The sequence below is a fragment of the Balaenoptera physalus genome, assembly GCF_965194825.1.
Source record: "Balaenoptera physalus genome assembly, chromosome: 6".
In the NCBI taxonomy this organism is placed as follows: domain Eukaryota; kingdom Metazoa; phylum Chordata; class Mammalia; order Artiodactyla; family Balaenopteridae; genus Balaenoptera; species Balaenoptera physalus.
The window spans coordinates 89066319-89089243 of NC_138885.1; the positions used below are offsets into that span (position 1 = coordinate 89066319).

Consider the following 22925-nt stretch of genomic DNA (forward strand, 5'->3'; position numbering starts at 1 on the left):
CACACTTGACTATCTCTTTATGAAGTGATCTATTAGACAATGGGAAAAACAAACTTCTTACACTATGGGGTTAACAAATATTTACTTGGAAGATTTTGAAGAGAACTTGAATCATAGTGTTTGTTGTATGTTTTGGTTCTGAATTTATTTTGCCTCAAATAAGTAATAAAGTTTTAAAATTTATTTTCTGATACTTGAGTATTATATTTTCCATAGGTATAATCCTATTAAAAGCTGTATGTTTAGTTTTCACTACTCAATTTGAAAGGGAATTAAGAACATGGAAGGTGGATAGCCTCATCCACCAGAGGTCAGACAGCAGAAGCAAGAAGAACTACAGTCCTGCAGGCTGTGGAACAAAAACCACATTCACAGAAAGATAGACAAGATGAAAAGGCAGAGGGCTAGATACCAGATGAAGGAACAAGATAAAACCCCAGGAAAACAACAAAATGAAATGGAGATAGGAAACCTTCCAGAAAAAGAATTCAGAATAATGATAGTGAAGATGATCCAGAACCTCGTAAAAAAAAAAATGGAGGCAAAGATCGAGCAGATGCAAGAAATGTTTAACAAAGATCTAGAAGAATTAAAGAACAAACAAACAGAGATGAACAATACAATAACTGAAATGAAAAATACACTAGAAGAAATCAATAGCAGAATAACGGAGGCAGAAGAACGGATAAGTGACCTGGAAGACAGAGTGGTGGAATTCACTGCTGCAGAACAAAATAAAGAAAAAAGAATGAAAAGAAATGAAGACAGCCTAATAGACCTCTGGAACAATATTAAATGCAGCAACAGTCGTATTATAGGGGTCCCAGAAGGAGAAGAGAGAGAGAAAGGACCCGAGAAAATACTTGAAGAGATAATAGTCGAAAACGTCCCTAACATGGGAAAGGAAATAGCCACCCAAGTCCAGGAAGCGCAGAGAGTCCCATACAGTATAAACCCAAGCAGAAACACTCCGAGACACATAGTAATCAAATTGGCAAAAATTAAAGGCAAAGAAAAATTATTGAAAGCAGCAAGGGAAAAATGACAAATAACATACAAGGGAACTCCCCTAAGGTTAACAGCTGATTTCTCAGCAGAAACTCTACAAGGCAGAAGGGAGTGGCATGATATATTTAAAGTGATGAAAGGGAAGAACCTACAACCAAGAATACTCTACCCGGCAAGGATGTCATTCAGATTTGATGGAGAAATCAAAAGTTTTACAGACAAGCAAAAGCTAAGAGAATTCAGCACCACCAAACCAGCTCTACAACAAATGCTAAAGGAACTTCTCTAAGTGGGAAACACAAGAGAAGAAAAAGACCGACAATAACAAACCCAAAAAATTAAGAAAATTGTAATAGGAACATACATATCAATAATTACCTTAAACGTGAATGGATTAAATGCTCCAACAAAAAGACACAGGCTTGCTAAATGGGTACAAAAACAAGACCCATATATATGCTGTCTACAAGAGACCCACTTCAGACCTAGGGACACATACAGACTGAAAGTGAGGGGATGGAAAAAGATATTCCATGCAAATGGAAATCAAAAGAAAACTGGAGTAGCAATACTCATATCAGATAAAATAGACTTTAAACTAAAGAATGTTACAAGAGACAAGGAAGGACACTGTATAATGATCAAGGGATCAATCCAAGAAGAAGATATAACAATTATAAATATATTTGCACCCAACATAGGAACACCACAATACATAAGGCAACTGCTAAAAGCTCTAAAAGAGGAAATCGACAGTAACACAATAATAGTGGGGGACTTTAACACCTCACTTACACCAATGGACAGATCATCCAAACAGAAAATTAATAAGGAAACACAAGCTTTAAATGACACAATAGACCAAATAGATTTAATTGATATTTATAGGACATTTCATCCGAAAACAGCAGATTACACTTTCTTCTCAAGTGTTCAAGGAACATTCTCCAGGATAGATCACATCTTGGGTCACAAATCAAGGCTCAGTAAATTTAAGAAAAATGAAATCTTGTCAATCATCTTTTCTGACCACAATGCTATGAGATTAGAAATCAATTACAGGGGGAAAAAAACGTAAAAAACACAAACACATGGAGGCTAAACAATACATTACTAAATAACCAAAAGATCACTGAAGAAATCAAAGAGGAAGTCAAAAAATACCTAGAGACAAATGACAATGAAAACATGACGATCCAAAACCTATGGGGTGCAGCAAAAGCAGTTCTAACAGGGACGTTCATAGCTATACAGTCCTACCTCAAGAAACAAGAAACATCTCAAATAAACAATCTAACGTTACACCTAAAGGAACTAGAGAAAGAAGAACAAACAAAACCCAAAGTTAGCAGAAGGAAAGAAATCATAAAGATCAGATCAGAAATAAATGAAATAGAAATAAAGAAAACAATAACAATGATAAATAATACTAAAAGCTGGTTCTTTGAGAAGATAAACAAAATTGATAAACCATTAGCCAGACTCATCAAGAAAAAGAGGGAGAGGACTCAAATCAATAAAATTAGAAATGAAAAAGGAGAAGTTACAACAGACACCACAGAAATACAAAGTATCGTAAGAGACTACTACAAGCAGCTCTATTCCAATAAACTGGACAACCTGGAAGAAATGGACAAATTCTTAGAAAGGTATAACCTTCCAAGACTGGACCAGGAAGAAATAGAAAATATGAACAGACCAATCACAAGTAATGAAATTGAAACTGTGCTTAAAAATCTTCCAACAAACAAAAGTCCAGGACCAGATGGCTTCACAGGTGAATTCTATCAAACATTTAGAGAAGAGCTAACACCCATCCTTCTCAAACTCTTCCAAAAAATTGCACAGGAAGGAAAACTCCAAAACTCATTCTATGAGGCCACCATCACCCTGATACCAAAGCCAGACAAAGATACTACAAAAAAAAAAAGAAAATTACAGACTAATATCACTGATGAATATAGATGCAAAAATCTTCAACAAAATACTAGCAAACAGAATCCAACAACACATTAAAAGGATCATACACCATGATCAAGTGGGATTTATCCTAGTGATGCAAGGATTCTTCAATATACACAAATCAATCAATGCGATACACCATACTAACAAATTGAAGAAGAAAAACCATATGATCATCTCAATAGATGCAGAAAAAGCTTTTGACAAAATTCAACACATATTTATGATAAAAACTGTCCAGAAAGTGGGTGTAGAGGGAACCTACTTCAACATAATAAAGGCCATATATGACAAACCCACAGCAAACATCATTCTGAATGGTGAAAAACTGAAAACATTTCCTCTAAGATCAGGAACAAGAGAAGGATGTCCACTCTCACCACTCTTATTCAACATAGTTTTGGAAGTCCTAGCCACAGCAATCAGAGAAGAAAAAGAAATAAAAGGAATACAAATTGGAAAAGAAGAAATAAAACTGTCACTGTTTGCAGATGACATGATACTAAACATAGAGAATCCTAAAGATGTACCAGAAAACTACTAGAGCTAATCAATGAATTTGATAGAGTAGCAGGATACAAAATTAATGCACAGAAATCTCTTGCATTCCTATACACTAATGATGAAAAATCTGAAAGAGAAATTAAGGAAACACTCCCATTTACCACTGCAACAAAAAGAATAAAATACCTAAGAATAAATCTGCCTAGGTAGACAAAAGACCTGTATGCAGAAAACTATAAGACACCGATGAAAGAAATTAAAGATGATACCAACAGATGGAGAGATATACCATGTTCTTGGATTGGAAGAATCACTATTGTGAAAATGACTCTACTACCCAAAGCAATCTACAGATTCAATGCAATCCCTATCAAATTACCAATGACATTTTTTACAGAACTTGAACAAAAAATCTTAAAATTTGTATGGAGACACAAAAGACCCCGAATAGCCAAAGCAGTCTTGAGGGAAAAAAATGGAGCTGGAGGAATCAGACTCCCTGACTTCAGGCTATACTACAAAGCTACAGTAATCAAGGCAATATGGTACTGGCACAAAAACAGAAATATAGATCAATGGAACAGGATAGAAAGCCCAGAGATAAACCCATGCACCTATGGTCAACTAATCTATGACAAAGGAGGCAAGGATATACAATGGAGAAAAGACAGTCTCTTCAATAAGTGGTGCTGGGAAAACTGGACAGCTACATGTAAAAGAATGAAATTAGAACATTCCCTAACACCATACACAAAAATAAGCTCAAAATGGATTCGAGACCTAAATGTAAGACCGGACACTATAGAACTCTTAGAGGAAAACATTGGAAGAACACTCTTTGACATAAATCACAGCAAGATCTTTTTTGATCCACCTCCTAAAGGAAATAAAAACAAAAATAAACAAATGGGACCTAATGAAACTTAAAAGCTTTTGCACAGCAAGGGAAACCATAAACAAAACGAAAAGACAACCCTCAGAATGGGAGAAAACATTTGCAAATGAATCATCAGACAAAGGATTAATCTCCAAAATACATAAACAGCTCATGCAGCTCAATATTAAAACAACAAACAACCCAATCCAAAACTGGGCAGAAGAGCTAAATAGACATTTCTCCAAAGAAGACATACAGATGGCCAAGAAGCACATGAAAAGCTGCTCAACATCAGTAATTATTAGAGAAATGCAAATCAAAACTACAATGAGGTATCACCTCACACCAGTTGGAATGGGCATCATCAGAAAATCTACAAGCAACAAATGCTGGAGAGGGTGTGGAGAAAAGGGAACCCTCCTGCACTGTTGGTGGGAATGTAAATTGATACAGCCACTATGGAGAACAGTATGGAGGTTCCTTAAAGAACTAAAAATAGAATTACCATATGACCCAGCAATCCCACTACTGGGCATATACCCAGAGAAAACCATAATTCAAAAAGACACATGCACCCCAATGTTCATTGCAGGACTATTTACAATAGCCAGGACATAGAAGCAACCTAAATGCCCATTGACAGACGAATGGATAAAGAAGATGTGGTACATATATACAATGGAATATTACTCAGACATTAAAAGGAACGAAATTGGGTCATTTGTAGAGACGTGGTTGCATCTAGAGACTGTCATACAGAGTGAAGTAAGTCAGAAAGAAAAAAACAAATATCGTATATGAACGCATATACATGGAACCTAGAAAATGGTACAGATGAACCGGTTTGCAGAGCAGAAATTGAGACACAGAAGTAGAGAACAAACGTATGGACACCAAGGGGGGAAAGCGGCGTGCTGTGGGGGTGGTGGTGGGACGAACTGGGAGATTGGGCTTGACATGTATACACCGATGTGTGTAAAATGGATGACTAATAAGAAAATAAATAAGTAAATAAACATTTAAAAAAAAAAGAACATGTAAAGTTATAGAAAAATGGAGAACCTAGGAAGAAAGACTAGAGACAAAAAGAAAGATTATATTTCAAAAAAGACCATGATTGCTTTGAGAAGTGATCTGTTGTGTACATGTGTGGGTAATTAATACTAGAAGAAATAAGTATCACAAAATAAGATAAGGAAAAGGTGATATCGATGGATAGATATGAAAATGGATAGATGAGTCTGGGGATATAAAGTGGGGTCAACTGCTGAACTGGCAAGAATGAGAACTGAGAATTGGCCAGGGGGTAATCTGTGATGAGGCCAAACTTTGGGGGTCTCAGTGGAGTCCCGCAAGAGTCAAAGCAATGAGCATGGGCTAGTTTTTTAAGGAAGCATTGATGAGGACAACCACTGAAGGCCAAAAGCGTATTTTGTTATTGTTTTTGTTTGCTTACCTTAAGGTAGGAGATGTTGTATGGAAAAGGGAAAAACCAGGGGAGAGGTAGAAATTGTAGATGAATAAAGAAGGGCTCATTAGGAATGGGTTCCTGAAGGGAAGAGGGAAAGGTGAGATTGGAACTCGAGGTAGAAGAGTTAGCCTTGGCGAAGAGGACACTTCCTTCTCAGGTTCTCACAAAAAGGCTGTGGCATTTTTGGATGTAGGAAATATATTCCTTTTGTACTCAACACTGAGGAGATATTTAGTAAAATACTGCAAAAAAAAAAAAAAAAAAAGGTGGCCGCAAATCAATAGAGTTTCTTTTCTTTTTTTTTTAAATCAGATAATGGTATCATATGTTCTCCACTGAGAGCAAAACCAAGAGAAATGAATGTCAGTCAAGATATTATCAGAGGAAATTACCAATGCTATCCCTTTTTGGAGTTTTTCTTAAAAAGGACATATTTGAACCTGGTTGAAGTAGATTGATTACGGTCATGGCCTCATGTTATTACTGATGGGCTGGGTCAGGTGCTTTGGAAAGCTACATTTCAGGCTCAAAAGATTGAATGTGTGAAGGCATGGCCAAGCTAGACAAAATCAGAGGGTGCTATTTTTTCATGAAAATAAATGGATGCCAGGAAACCGGGATTTTAATTCCAGTTTGATCACTAATTAGTTCCATTTTTAATGGAACTAATTTTCCATTAGTTCCAAGGATTTTAACTCTTTTTTTTTTTTTTTTTTCACACACACACACTGTATTTTATTTTTACAAGAGATAAATAGACTGACACCAAGCATTGTACATGGATGACTACAACAAAAGCAAGAATGATTGCAATTACCAAACATGAAACACACTCATACTATGTCATAATACTGACATTCAGTCCAGTAATCCTCCACTGTAACAGCTCCTTTACTTTGCAGTGAAAATTGATTTGTATATTCTTTGTCTCTGAGTCCTTGTGGGATTTTTTTTTTTTTAATTCAGACAGAAAAGTCACAAAAATTATACTCATCCTCATCAGTTCACTCAGTCCCATGTAATTAATTGTTTTTTTTTTATCTTGATCTTTTGTTAACACTTTTATGAGTTCATCAGTTTTTCATCAGAGTTCTGAAAATGCTTATTCATTCAGTTCAGCAGTACAGTCAGTTACCAGAAACCTATACTTGTCAGAGTCTTTTCCATGAATTTCTTGAAGATGAAACCCTTTTATAGGAACATATTTGCAAAATCATCAGAGTACACCCAGAACTGTCTGTAAATGACAAAAGACTTAAAAATGACCACGGTAAAAGATTTGATGAAAGTTCATAATAATGCAGTTGACAAGAAAATTAGTTATTTCTGAGATATACATTTTAAAGTAATAACTAGGATTATTACTTATAACATTATACCAGAACATATAAGATTTTTAGAAATTTCATGTAATGTCTGAAACATTTATATTAACATATTTCCATACATATTTCCATACAAATACAAATATAAGATTTTTAGAAATTTCATGTAATATCTGAAACATTTATATTAACATATTTCCATACAAATAACCCAAAGAAAGTTTAGTATTAGTTGTTTTGTTTGCTTTTTTATACTGCAGGTTCTTATTAGGCATCGATTTTATACACATCAGTGTATACATGTCAATCCCAATCGCCCAATTCAGCACACCACCATCCCCACCTCACCGCAGTTTTCCCCCCTTGGTGTCCATATGTCCATTCTCTACATCTGTGTCTCAACTTCTGCCCTGCAAACTGGCTCATCTGTACCATTTTTCTAGGTTCCACATACATGCATTAATATACGATATTTGTTTTTCTCTTTCTGACTTACTTCACTCTGTATGACAGTCTCTAGATCCATCCACGTCTCAACAAACGACTCAATTTCGTTCCTTTTTATGGCTGAGTAATATTCCATTGTATATATGTGCCACATCTTCTTTATCCATTCGTCTGTTGATGGGCATTTAGGTTGCTTCCATGACCTGGCTATTGTAAATAGTGCTGCAATGAACATTCGGGTGCATGTGTCTTTTTGAATTACGGTTTTCTCTGGGTATATGCCCAGTAGTGGGATTGCTGGGTCATATGGTAATTCTATTTTTAGTTTTTTAAGGAACCTCCATATTGTTCTCCATAGTGGCTGTATCAATTTACATTCCCACCAACAGTGCAAGAGGTTTCCCTTTTCTCCACACCCTCTCCAGCATTTGTTGCTTGTAGATTTTCTGATGATGCCCATTCTAACAGGAGTGAGGTGATACCTCATTGTAGTTTTGATTTGCATTTCTCTAATAATTAGTGATGTTGAGCATCTTTTCATGTGCCTCGTGGCCGTCTGTATGTCTTCTTTGGAGAAATGTCTATTTAGGTCTTCTGCCCATTTTTGGATTGGGGTGTTTGTTTCTTTGATATTGAGCTGAATGAGCTGTTTATATATTTTGGAGATTAATCCTTTGTCCGTTGATTCATTTGCAAATATTTTCTCCCATTCTGAGGGTTGTCTTTTCGTCTTGTTTATGGTTTCCTTTGCTGTGCAAAAGCTTTGAAGTTTCATTAGGTCCCACTTGTTTATTTTTGTTTTTATTTCCATTACTCTAGGAGGTGGATCAAAAAAGATCTTGCTGTGATTTATGTCAAAGAGTGTTCTTCCTATGTTTTCCTCTAAGAGTTTTATAGTGTCCAGTCTTATATTTAGGTCTCTAATCCATTTTGAGTTTATTTTTGTGTATGGTGTTAGGGAGTATTCTAATTTCATTCTTTTACATGTAGCTGTCCAGTTTTCCCAGCACCACTTATTGAAGAGACTGTCTTTTCTCCATTGTATATCTTTGCCTCCTTTGTCATAGATTAGTTGACCATAGGTGCGTGGGTTAATCTCTGGGCTTTCTATCTTGTTCCATTGATCTATGTTTCTGTTTTTGTGCCAGTACCATATTGTCTTGATTACTGTAACTTTGTAGTATAGTCTGAAGTCAGGGAGTCTGATTCCTCCAGCTCCATTTTTTTGCCTCAAGACTGCTTTGGCTATTCGGGGTCTTTTGTGTCTCCATACAAATTTTAAGATGATTTGTTCTAGCTCTGTAAAAAATGCCATTGGTAATTTGATAGGGATTGCATTGAATCTGTAGATTGCTTTGGGTAGTATACTCATTTTCACAATGTTGATTCTTCCAATCCAGGAACATGGTATATCTCTCCATCTGTTGGTATCATCTTTAATTTCTTTCATCAGTGTCTTATAGTTGTCTGCATACAGGTCTTTTGTCTCCCTAGGTAGGTTTATTCCTAGGTATTTTATTCTTTTTGTTGCAATGGTAAATGGGAGTGTTTCCATAATTTCTCTTTCAGATTTTTCATTATTAGTGTATAGGAATGCAAGAGATTTCTGTGCATTAATTTTGTATCCTGCAACTTTACCATATTCATTAATTAGCTCTAGCAGTTTTCTGGTGGCAGTTTTAGGATTCTCTATGTATAGTATCATGTCATCCGCAAACAGTGACAGTTTTACTTCCTCTTTTCCAATTTGTATTCCTTTTATTTCTTTTTCTTCTCTGATTGCCGTGGCTAGGACTTCCAGAACTATGTTGAATAATAGTGGTGAGAGTGGACATCCTTGTCTCGTTCCTGATCTTAGAGGAAATGCTTTCAGTTTTTCACCATTGAGAATGATGTTTGCTGTGGGTTTGTCAAATATGGCCTTTATTATGTTGAGGTAGGTTCCCTCTATGCCCACTTTCTGGAGAGTTTTTATAAGGAATGGGTGTTGAATTTTGTCAAAAGCTTTTTCTGCATCTATTGAAATGATCATATGGTTTTTATTCTTCAATTTGTTAATATGGTGTATCACATTGATTGATTTGCGTATATTGAAGAATCCTTGCATCCCTGGGATAAATCCCACTTGATCGTGGTGTATGATCCTTTTAATGTGTTGTTGGATTCTGTTTGCTAGTATTTTGTTGAGGATTTTTGCATCTATATTCATCAGTGATATTGGTCTGTAATTTTCTTTTTTTGTAGTGTCTTTGTCTGGTTTTGGTATCAGGGTGATGGTGGCCTCATAGAATGAGTTTGGGAGTGTTCCTTCCTCTGCAATTTTTTGGAAGAGTTTGAGAAGAATGGGTGTTAGCTCTTCTCTAAATGTTTGATAGAATTCACCTGTGAAGCCATCTGGTCCTGGACTTTTGTTTGTTGGAAGATTTTTAATCACAGTTTCAATTTCATTACTTGTGATTGGTCTGTTCATATTTTCTGTTTCTTCCTGATTCAGTCTTGGAAGGTTATACCTTTCTAAGAATTTGTCCATTTCTTCCAGGTTGTCCATTTTATTGGCATAAAGTTGCTTATAGTAGTCTCTTAGGATGTTTTGTATTTCTGCGGTGTCTGTTGTAACTTCTCCTTTTTCATTTCTGATTTTACTGATTTGAGTCCTCTCCCTCTTTTTCTTGATGAGTCTGGCTAATGGCTTATCAATTTTGTTTATCTTCTCAAAGAACCAACTTTTAGTTTTATTGATCTTTGCTATTGTTTTCTTTGTTTCTATTTCATTTATTTCTGCTCTGATCTTTATGATTTCTTTCCTTCTGCTAACTTTGGGTTTTGTTTGTTCTTCTTTCTCTAGTTTCTTTAGGTGTAAGGTTAGATTGTTTACTTGAGATTTTTCTTGTTTCTTTAGGTAGGCTTGTATAGCTATAAACTTCCCTCTTAGAACCGCTTTTGCTGCATCCCATAGGTTTTGGGTCGTCGTGTTTTCATTGTCATTTGTCTCTAGGTATTTTTTTATTTCCTCTTTGATTTCTTCAGTGATCTCTTGGTTATTTAGTAACGTATTGTTTAGCCTCCATGTGTTTGTCTTTTTTACGTTTTTTTCCCTGTAATTCATTTCTAATCTCATAGCGTTGTGGTCAGAAAAGATGCTTGGTATGATTTCAATTTTCTTAAATTTACTGAGGCTTGATTTGTGACCCAAGATGTGATCTATCCTGGAGAATGTTCCGTGCGCACTTGAGAAGAACGTGTAATCTGCTGTTTTTGGATGGAATGTCCTATATATATCAATTAAATCTATCTGGTCTATTGTGTCATTTAAAGCTTCTGTTTCCTTATTTATTTTCATTTTGGATGATCTGTCCATTGGTGTAAGTGAGGTGTTAAAGTCCCCCACTATTATTGTGTTACTGTCGATTTCCTCTTTTATAGCTGTTAGCAGTTGCCTTATGTATTGAGGTGCTCCTATGTTGGGTGCATATATATTGATAATTGTTATATCTTCTTCTTGGATTGATCCCTGGATCATTATGTAGTGTCCTTCCTTGTCTCTTGTAACATTTTTTATTTTAAAGTCTATTTTATCTGATATGAGTATTGCTACTGCAGCTTTCTTTTGATTTCCATTTGCATGGAATATCTTTTTCCATCCCCTCACTTTCAGTCTGTATGTGTCCCTAGGTCTAAAGTGGGTCTCTTGTAGACAGCATATATATGGGTCTTGTTTTTGTATCCATTCAGCCAGTCTATGTCTTTTGGTTGGGGCATTTATTCCATTCACGTTTAAGGTAATTATCGATATGTATGTTCCTATGACCATTTTCTTAATTGTTTTGGGTTTGTTTTTGTAGGTCCTTTTCTTCTCTTGTGTTTCCCACTTAGAGAAGTTCCTTTAGCATTTGTTGTAGAGCTGGTTTGGTGGTGCTGAATTCTCTTAGCTTTTGCTTGTCTGTAAAGCTTTTGATTTCTCCATCAAGTCTAAATGTGATCCTTGCCGGGTAGAGTAATCTTGGTTGTAGGTTCTTCCCTTTCATCACATTAAGTATATCATGCCACTCCCTTCTGGCTTGCAGAGTTTCTGCTGAGAAATCAGCTGTTAACCTTATGGGAGTTCCCTTGTATGTTATTTGTCGTTTTTCCCTTGCTGCTTTCAATAATTTTTCTTTGTCTTTAATTTTTGCCACTTTGATTACTATGTGTCTCGGTGTGTTTCTCCTTGGGTTTATTCTGTATGGGACTCTCTGCGCTTCCTGGACTTGGGTGGCTATTTCCTTTCCCATGTTAGGGAAGTTTTCGACTATAATCTCTTCAAATATTTTCTCTGGTCCTTTCTCTCTGTCTTCTCCTTCTGGGACCCCTATAATGCGAATGTTGTTGCATTTAATGTTGTCCCAGAGGTCTCTTAGGCTGTCTTCATTTCTTTTCATTCTTTTTTCTTTAGTCTGTTCCGCAGCAGTGAATTCCACCATTCTGTCTTCCAGGTCACTTATCCGTTCTTCTGCCTCAGTTATTCTGCTATTGATTCCTTCTAGTGTAGTTTTCATTTCAGTTATTGTATTGGTCATCTCTGTTTGTTTGTTCTTTAATTCTTCTAGGTCTTTGTTAATCGTTTCTTGCATCTTCTCAATCTTTGCCTCCATTCTTATTCCGAGGTCCTGGATCATCTTCACTATCATTATTCTGAATTCTTTTTCTGGAAGGTTGCCTATCTCCACTTCATTTAGTTGTTTTTCTGGGGTTTTTTCTTGTTCCTTCATCTGGTACATAGCCCTCTGCCTTTTCATCTTCTCTATCTTTCTGTAACTGTGGTTTTTGGTCCACAGGCTGCAGGATTGTAGTTTTTCTTGCTTCTGTTGTCTGCCCTCTGGTGGTTGAGGCTATCTAAGAGGCTTGATGGGAGGCTCTGGTGGTGGGTAGAGCTGACTGTTGCTGTGGCGGTCAGAGCTCAGTAAAACCTTAATCCACTTGACTGTTGATGGGTGGGGCTGGGTTCTCTCCCTGTTGCTGTGGCGTCAGAGCTCAGTAAAACCTTAATCCACTTCACTGTTGATGGGTGGGGCTGGGTTCCCTCCCTGTTGGTTGTTTTGCCAGAGGCAACCCAACACTGGAGCCTACCCGTGTTCTTTGGTGGGGTTAATGGCAGACTCTGGGAGGGCTCACGCCAAGGAGAACTTCCCAGAACCTCGGCTGCCAGTGTCCTTATCCCCACGGTGAAACAGAGCCACCACTTGCCTCTGCAGGAGACCCCACAACACCAGCAGGTAGGTCTGGTTCAGTCTCCCCCAGGGTCACTGCTCCTTCCCCTGGGTCCTGATGCACACATTACTTTGTGTGTGCCCTCCAAGAGTGGGGTCTCTGTTTCCCCCAGTCCTGTCAAAGTCCTGCAATCAATTCCCACTAGGCTTCAAAGTCTGATTCTCTAGGAATTCCTCTTCCCTTAGCCGGACCCCCAGGTTGGGAAGCCTGACGTGGGGCTCAGAACCTTCACTCCAGTGGGTGGACTTCTGTGGTATAAGTGTTCGCCAGTCTGTGAGTCACCCACCCAGCAGTTATGGGATTTGATTTTACTCTGATTGCGCCCCTCCTACCGTCTCACTGTGGCTTCTCCTCTGTCCTTGGACGTGGGGTATCCTCCTTGGTGAAGTCCAGGGTCTTCCTGTCAATGATTGTCCAGCAGCCAGTTTTGATTCTGGTGCTCTCGCAAGAGGGAGTGAGAGCACGTCCTTCTACTCCGCCATCTTGGTTAATCCTCTAAGGATTTTAACTCTTATAAGTAGTTTCCTTTTTCACAAAATTAAGGGTGTGGTCCTGATAGCTAAGATTCTTTTAGCCTTAAAAATAAAATGATTCTAAAATTGTGCGGTATATTGGCTATTTTGCTCATGGTAAAGTCACAGAATGTGTTTGTTCTTTATGAATGTTTCCCTTGCTTGAATTTTATGAAAACATTTTGTATGTTATCTGACCAATTGGAACATCTGATAACTTTGAAAGTATTATAAAAACTTAATTGATGCTGCATGGGTAGATGCTAAGCTTAGAAAAGACTAAATCAGATTCCCTTCATATTAAATCTTTCTTTGCCTGTAAGTTTCATTCACTTGGAAGCTGCAGTAACTCAGGCTACACGTAACCATTTGAGAAACTGTTATTCAGAAACATTCCACTTCCCCTTGGGAGTTGAAAGAGTTAATGCAGTTAAAAAGTTTGACGCAGCTTAGAGCTTCTGGGGTGTCTATAGTTTTATGGTTTTAATAGTCACTTTAGCCCTCCAAATAAGTCACTTCAAACTATCATTTTAGGCAGAAACTATCAGTAATTGAAGTTTGGTTGAATTAATTATCATGTGTCATTTAATCATTTGAGTAGACTTCCCTACTAGACTATGAACTCCATGGAGATAGAAATGTGTCTGTTTTTGCTCATCCATATATCATACCCCTTGTAGTTACTACAGTGCTTACACATAGTGCCTGCTGAGTAGATGCTTGTTAAATGAATGAATGATTTGATTTTACTTCTATAGAGTTGTTAGGCACTAAAAATTCATGATTCAAATGTTCTTTTCCATTTGAAGATTTGTAGTCATAAACTTTATATTTGAAAGTGATTGTATAAAACTACAATCTTGTACAACAGCATTTAATTATGAAGAATGTCTTACTCAAGACTTTTTATGTCCACTTTGGATTCTGCCTTGAACTCTCTTCAGATTATTGAGCCAGACAGATAAAACATGGAGTAGTCAGATTAAAAGGGACAACATTTATTAGGAGTAGAAGAGTGGCTGGAAATACAGGAAGTGTTTGCCTATTGGTGCCTTTCTTTAGTCACTTCTTCAGAAGGGCCCCAATCCCTTGTCTTTCTGATTACAACTTCTTTACCTACTCTCATATTCCCCTTTCATATACAGATTTCTCTTTTCTTCATCTCTCCAACAGCTGTCCTATTTTCCCTACTTCACTCAGTATATTAATTACTTCTTGGTCTTTTTTCTTTCTACCCAAATGTGGAGGGCAGGGACACCATTTCAGTATTGTTGCCTACAAGCTCTGTGGAATTGCTGGTGAATATGACCCACAGTTCATTCTTGCCAATGGAGCTGGAGCCCTTCCCGACGAAGGACCAGGACTCCACCATCTTTGCGCCACTTAAATCCAATTTGCCGACTTCACCGATGTGTCCTGTAGTTCTTTACCTCATCACTAGGTGATTCCCTGTTCTGATATCTCATTGCTGTTGTTCCAGTACCACTTGCCTTGATGTTGCAGTAACTTTGGGGCGAGGGGATAACATAAGAGGTGTTCATGAATGTGATCTGGGACTTAAAGAGTGTGTATGCAGTTATTCAACAGTTATTGATTTGGCACCCATGGTGTGCCAGGCATATTACATAAGTGGAGCAACCATAAGGTAGGTGACTCTAGCTGGTGTTAGAGTGGATGGGGCTTGGAGCAGAGATCATCCTTCCCTCTCCCATCTCTTGTGGTTATGGCCAGGGCGCCCCATTACTGGCAGTTTCATGTGGGTCTTTATGTTGTCTTTCCAACGTGCCAGTTTAAGGATTTCTGACAACCACCTTTTTAATGCTTATTTTGTGACAGATGATCCAAGAGAGCCGGTTTCTCATAGAAATGGCAGACACAGTCCAGGAAAAGATCGTGCAGTGTCAGAAAGCAGGTAACCTACCCCCTTGCCCCCATTTCGTTTAGAAACCATAATGATGATTTTTGGCAGACTTTAAAAGTTTAACTATACTTTGAGTTACACTGAAGCCTTTGTTTAGTACAGAAGAGATCTATGTGATAGTAGGTAGGTGGTCTGTGTGTATATGGAGGGGGCATCTGAAGATGTCTAGAGAGGTGAGGGTTTCTGAATTTACTTTTGTGATTTGGGAACCTATCAAAGCCTTTTATTACTGATACGGAAACTGTGGTTTCACATTGCCCCTTAAGAAGCTTTATTTTTACAGTTTGAACCATAATCTTGTTAACCTTCTAGGCTTTTGCCTCATTTACTAGTCCTCATTTTAGCTTTGTTCCTTCTTTAAGGATGGGATGGGCCACGTGTCTCTGATGGCACATTGCTGTGTTTATTTATTTTCACTTCATCCACACCCCAGTACTTTTATCTCTCTTGGATCCATGTTCTCCCTGATCCACACACACGCATTAGTGATTGCAATAAGGAAGATGACACTGACAGTTGCTTGATATATACGCATATGATACACTAAGCACACACACTATGTTATTTAGTCCTCATAACAACTCTACAATGTAGTCATCATTATATCCAATCTAGAGATGAGGCATCTGAGATTCTGAGAGATTGAGTGAATTACCCCAAATCCCATATCAACACGTGGTAGAGGTGACCTTTGAACCCAGACCAAACTTTGAAAATGGTGCTCTTTGCTACTGATCTGGAGGCTTAAATGTTTCCGTTGACAGGAAGCACGAAAATAATAACAATATGAAATACTTATATTATGCTCCTGTGTACCATGCACTACTTTGAGAGTTTTGTATGTATTGACTCATTTAATTGTCACACAATTCCATGAGGTCAATACTCTTGTTATCACCATTGCACCATTGAGGAGACTTAATGGCAGAGAGTTTCAGGGATTCGCTCATGCTCACGTAGCTAGTCAGTGGTAGAGCCAGAGTGTAGGTCTGGGCTCTGCAGCCATGCTCTTACTATGTACTGGGCTTGTGATGTTAGCACCAGGAAAGTTAATGTGGTTTTAGGCTGCATTAATACAAGCCTAGTCACTAGAACTAGGAAGGTGTTGGTAAAACCCTACGTCATGTGGGCAACTTCAATCCCATTTTGAGAACGATGTTCCTGGATGTCATCCTTAAAGAGAAATTATAATAAGCTGAAACATGTTAGAATGTTTAATCTGGAGAAGGGAAAACTCTAGTAGACTTTATCCAACATCTTTCTTCAAATATTTAAAGGGCTGTACTGTGGAACAGGGATTAGACCTTGTTGTTCTGAGGCTAGCTAGCACCAAGGAGTAGAAGTTTCAGGGAGAGAGACTGGTTTGATATCAGTCACAGCTTTCCAAAGATGGAATGAGCTTTCCAGAAGAAAGTGTGATTCCCATCTCTGAGGTGCTAAGACAAAGGCTGGAGAGACAGATGATGGTGATGTTTTTTATAGTATTCAAGCTTGGGGGAATGGTTTAGCTAAAAATAACTTTAAGGCCATTCCCAAATCTGACACATTTGGGTGTTTCCAGGAATGTTATTTTAAAAAGACTTTTTATTTTTACTCAACATTTACTAATTACTATTGTTATCTATGTGGGCTCCAGGCCTACTGTCAAGCCATATGGATGGTTCATAAGGCAAAGTAAGATATGTGCATCCTTCACATATGGTAGCCATTCACACATTAAACCATTTTATATAAAAACCAGGCAGAGAACAAACAAGATGGATGCCACCTGTTAGAAGAATTTGCTTCTTAACTTCACGTCTTTGTCTATGGCCCCTTGCTGTTTAAAATCTAATTTAATCTAACGTACTGATTATTTTTAGTTTTCCTTTAAGGATAGCCATTTGGTGGTGATGAACAGAATGAGAAGGAGGATTCAATTTTGGGATTTAGAAATTATGAGAAGGACAGAAATGGGAAATTACATTCTTACTGATAATATTTTCACAATAAAATGCCTATTTTTCTGAAATTTATACAAAGAATTGGCTTATGTTCTCTTTTTAAAGGGATGGAGTTCCATGAGGAACTTCATAATCTGGGGGCAAAAGAAGGCTTGAAAGGAAGAAAACTCAACAAAGCAACTGAGAGCTTTGCTTGGAACATTACAGTACTGAAGGTAAATGAAGTACTCACGTGCCCCTTTGTCTTTATTTTTCTCCTCATCTCTCCAATGTGTAGAGAAGCGTCAGTGGTTAAATACGGTGACTTGAATTTTTAATTAACGCTTGACCTAATTAATTCGTGCTCTAAGTGACGGGAGATGCATACTGGGATTAACACACGTTTTGCCATAATAGGACAATGAGTTTTGTGGTGGAGGCAGAAGACAGCACGACCTAATTCTATTACCTGGTGTTTGTGCATGTGTGGTTTACTCATACTTCTAGTCAAGTCAATATGGCTGTTCTGGTTTGTGGAAAGAATAACACAAAATGTTGCTGGAGAAGGATCCAACACAAGTGACTTGGAAAAGCTTTAATCTACAGAATATCTGGAGCCATTTAGGACTATTTGATTTTAGGAAGAGTCTCTATAAATACATTTATTTTTGCAAAAATTTTGGAAGTCAGTTTTTTGAGATTATGATTTGCTCTGCTGAAAATTAAATTTAAGACTTCGAAGTAAAGATGCCACTTTTCATATTTTGTTACATGAATGGACGAATGATTTAGGCAGTTGGAATAATTTATTCTTAGCAGTGTGATGGAGAAAAACAACTACAAACAAAATTAATAATTACTGACATCTAAAGAACACTGATGCGCCAGGCGCTGTTTTGCAAGGTTTATATGAATTAACATTTTAATACTTTCATTAACTCAATACTGTTATTATTCTCATTTTAAAAGTGAGAAAACCAAGGCACCGAAAACTTATGTATATTACCCAAGGTCACTCAGCTAGTAAATGGTGGAGCTGGAATTTGAACCCAGGCAGTTGGCTCCAGAGCCTGCTCTACAGAGAGATACTGCACATGTTTACGTGCAAGTGCTAGGTGAACTGTAATACATATCACAAATGTTTATTAAAAATTCAGTCCACAACTATTTGTTAAGCTCCTACTATGTACTGGGCTCTCTGCTATGCATTGGGAACCCATGAAGAACAAAAGCGATACAGACCCTGACCTCGTGAGTTAACAGTCTGGGGGCAGGAGGTGGGGTGGGGGAAAATACGTGTCATTTGCTTAAGAGGCAGGAACTATAGTGTTAATATAAAGATGAGCTTGTTTTATAATACCTGAGTACAACATGGCAGTGTGAGCCCTGATACAGACGCTTTCTGTTCAGCGTATTTTTATGTGGGCTCGTTAATGTGCTGATCGCTGAGAAAGGAGCTACAGACACAAATATCAAAAAAGTAATAACTGGGCCTCCAGAACTAGTCTACTAGGGGAGACAGACATTGACTAATAGCAGCCATTGATTTTTCAACACTTCACACGTGACAAGCACCCACGACTAAGTAGTTTATGTATGTTTCCTCCTTTCCTCTTCGCAACAACTGTGTGACGTTGCAGCAACTCATGCTGACCCTGATATGACCCTCTCCATCTCACAGATGAGGAAATTGAGGCTCAGGAAGGTTTTAGTTTCTTACCTTTAGCTAGTAGATGGCAGAACTGAGATGCTATGTCATGCCCATCGTTCTAACCACTACCCTGTCCTCCTGCCTCCTGAAAGACTCAATCCACGTGACTGAGTCCAGGCAGCCTAGTACAGGGGTGAGGGCACAGGCTCTGGGTGCAGACGCCTGATAGCTGTGAGGCTTTGGCCAAGTTATGTAGTCTCTCTGAGGGTGATAATAATACCCGCACCCCAGGTTTTATAAGAATGAAATGAGATAATACACACAAAAATATCTAAGTCACAGTGCGCGCAACTTGACATTATATCTATACCTATACTATTATTGTATATATATATGCTATTACTTTTGCCAGGGTGAGGATGACCATTGGAATAAAAGGCTTTTGGTTTTTCTTAATTTAAATTTAAATTAAAAAATCAACTAATTAATTATTTAAAATTGAGGTATAATTGTTAGTTTCTTTGTTAACTTCTGACTGAAGCCCATTCACTGTTTTCTGAGGTTTGTTTGTGTGTTTGGTTTAGTGACAGGAACTGATTGCTAGATGGGGCCTAGCAAATGCTGTACAAATCATTCTCAGACAGATCTTTTGAAACAGAATCAATCTTCTATGATTTTAGCTCATGTACCAGCTACTAGTATTTCAGCTTGAGCACTAGGAACTTAAACAAGAATAGTGAACTTTTCCAAACTTCTATTTCTCTTCTCTCCCCCATTGCGTTTAGTGGACCTGTTAATCATGTGCTCTTTCCCCAAGTGCTAAACAAATGACCTCCTTGGAATGTGAATTTTTAGCTGAGGCACAAAGAGACCAGGCTTTTTTGGAGGCTGTGTATCTAGTGGTGCCTCTCTGAGAAGAACCTCCTCTCTAAGGCTCTTCCTTTATTTCTTGTATCTTGGATCTGAAGTTCTTAGTTCCTTCTTTGTTCTCCAGTCTTCCTACTGATTTTCAATCTCCTAAAAATGCCCTTTTTCTTAAGTTTACTAGAGGCAATTTCCATTGCTTACAACTGGATGAATTAGTAACAACCACATTGGTAAGACATAATCACTGAAATAGTAGGATATGTCAAGGCTCACCTAAAAATTCTGCATTGCTTACTGAAAAGGTTTCCTTACACACAATTTTTACAAGTACTCCTCGATATCTAGAGGAAGAGAATGATGACTGACCAATATTTGTTGAACATGTGCATTCAAGTAGCTAAAATATTTAATTCCAATGCAATTTCCAACAAGTAAGGGAGGATCTACAAAAAATGAGAAATGTGTCCTCAGGAAAATGGTGGGTGGGCAGCATGGAGTGGTAGAAAGGGGCATTGACTTTAAAGGAAATTGAGCTGAGATTAAAAAATAAATTCTTTAGTTTGTGTTTTCTGCAATTCAATATTACATTGATCTTATATGAATATATGACAGAGAAGCTGGAGAAAAATTTGCAGAGACAAAGATGAATAGCTCTACAATATAACAAACATGAATTATACTTACAGAGTCCAAATTTTCCAAGGTAGAAATGAGGATTTATAATCCAGCACGGAGGCTGAACTCACAATGGTCCTGGAAGCTCCCATACCTGTGTTTTTCTTTCATTCATATTTTAGCACTATGCATGGGTCCAGAGTAGGGAATTGCTTAGAAGATCTTTTGCATTTCCCCACACTTTTGTCACATGCCAATAGCCAACTATTACAGTCATTTTCCTCTTCCTTTCTTTCTCTTTCACTTCTGCACATAAAATTGAAGTCTTTAAATAGCTTCTCTGTTCATTTGGGATGATATGATGATGCAGGTCTCAATGACTCAGTCTACAGTGTCTTTTCCAGATAATCATTGGACAAAGATAGCTCTATCTCATCCCACCCTCACGCATTAACTGTTCCTTCCATCTGTCTTTTTCTCCATGCTGTCCTTCATAAAACAGTTTTGTTTGGTTATTAGCATAATATTAAAATCTTACAATGAAAATTTTTCCTGTTCTTTACGTCTTCCAGAAAGAGATACTACAACTTCACTTGCACAGCCAGTTTATTGTAGTAAATTGTTATCAACTTTGGAAATATTTTGCTAACGAGAATTCTGAAGCTCTCTTGGAAAAGAGATACGAATTTGTACTATATCACTGATAAAACATAATGTATCATGAAGTGGAATTCATTTAAAACTTTGGACTCTATCCAGAATGATTTAATTCTTTAAGTACAAAAAGAATTTCATTAAAAGGTGGTCACACCTATAAAACCGAAACTAGTAAGAACCTGAGAGTAACATTTTAGTGAGTTTCCCAATATATATTTTTCTAACTTGGCCTGTCGGCTATTTTAAGGAACTAAATTCCATTATCTTAACATTTTCAAAAGTCTGATGAAAAAATCAATTCTCCAAGCTGGAGAAGTGTCAAGTAGAGATCTATAAAAAAAATTGAAATATAATTAATAAACATTTTATTATAACGGAAAAGCTATGAAGTAGGTGATCACTAGAGCTTACAAATAAATAAAAGGGTTAAGAAGTGGCTGACTTCTTATTTGTTCATGAATTTCATTGATTACTAGTTGAAAAACATGTATTAAATAAATTATGAATAGATGATTACTTCATCAATGGACACTTCTATTAATTGATGTGTATCTATACTTTCCCTAGATAGATTTCCAGCTTATAATTTAATGCATTTCATTGTATGCCACAAAAAACTGGGTCTCTTTTATAGATTTATGTTCAGTAGATATGACTAATCTTTTTCCACCTAACTTTTTGGCTTTCTATCACTGCTTAAGCTTTGCTCCTTCTGTTTTTATCTTGACAATATTTTCATTTTCCTTGGGAAGAGCAGAGGCTAAAGCTCCTTGGGTACTTGTGTTTCTAACTCAGACAGATTCTTTTGCTCAGTCCCTAAATTTCAGGCCCTCACATCTCTGGGGAATCTTGCTACATAAGGGAAATTACATGGACGTCAATAATATGCTTTCTAATAGAGCCTGCAAACACATCTGAAGTCTTTGCTCATTGTTGAGAGGCAGGAAAAGAAGGGAAACAAGATTATGGGCTAATGGGAAAAGAAGTATGAGAAAAGGCATCCATCTCTGAAAGACTGAGTGACAGAAAAAATGGGGTCACCCTCAGCAGAAGGACCGTAGATATTTTAAATCATTCTCTGAGATACTGTGTGTGTTGGGGGGATCCAACCAGGCTCTACTGGCAGCCATAGTGACTATGCCCCTGGGGGCTGCTCTGAGGTTATATAAAGAAGGAACATGTCTTCCATGTCGTCCACTGAGAAATTCTCCAATGGTGTTCTGTCAGCTGCTGGCTGTTGTTACAATAGAGGCTGGAGAAAGGCTAGGTTTCTACCTGAGCCAACTCTTTCAGAAAAGAACAGCTATTTATGAAGTCTAGAAACAGACCTCCACTGACAACAATGCATTAATAATAAACTATTCTTCATGTTGATGTTACTATCAATTATTAAGAAACATAAAGTGGTCAAGAGTACAGACTCTGGAGCCAGATACTTTCTAGCTGTGTGGTCTTGGGAAAATTTCCTTTTGTCTCTATGCTTCTGAATCAATTAGAATATGCCAGGTTGTGCTGTGGTAACAAAAATGAAAATCTCAGTGGCTTAAAACAATAGCTTATTTCTTGCTCACACTGTTTGCCTACCAGGGTCAGCAAGGGTCAGTTAGGAACTCAGGCTAATGGGGGCTCTACCTCAACTAACCCATCTCTAATCCTAGAGGTAGGGAAGCACAGATTAGTTTTAAACTTTTCTGCCAAGTAGTGTCACATGTCCCTTCTATTTAAATTTGACTGGTCAAAGTAAGTCAAATGGTCATATCTGACTTCAGTGGAGTTGGGAAAGTATATACTTCCTCAAGGAAGGGGAGCAGATGTTGGTGAATATAATCTACTAGTGACAGGTTCCTCAGCTATATCCACTTTTAGTCATAGTGAGGACTAAATGAATTAATGTCTATAAAGTGGTATCTGAGATATAAAAAATGCTAGGTAAGAGTTT

The 22925-nt window shown here is 37.4% G+C and overlaps 1 protein-coding gene across 5 annotated transcripts in view; it reads left to right on the top strand.

Annotated features, from left to right (window-relative positions):
• PLCL1 (phospholipase C like 1 (inactive)) overlaps positions 1-22925 on the top strand; it is a 399684-nt gene that overhangs the window by 338224 nt on the left and 38535 nt on the right. For all 5 annotated transcript variants that reach the window (XM_082466978.1, XM_082466979.1, XM_082466980.1 and 2 more), the window contains 2 exons: positions 15190-15265; positions 17323-17432. In XM_082466978.1, coding sequence (XP_082323104.1) covers positions 15190-15265; positions 17323-17432 — 186 coding nt within the window. The remainder of the gene's footprint in view (positions 1-15189; positions 15266-17322; positions 17433-22925) is intronic.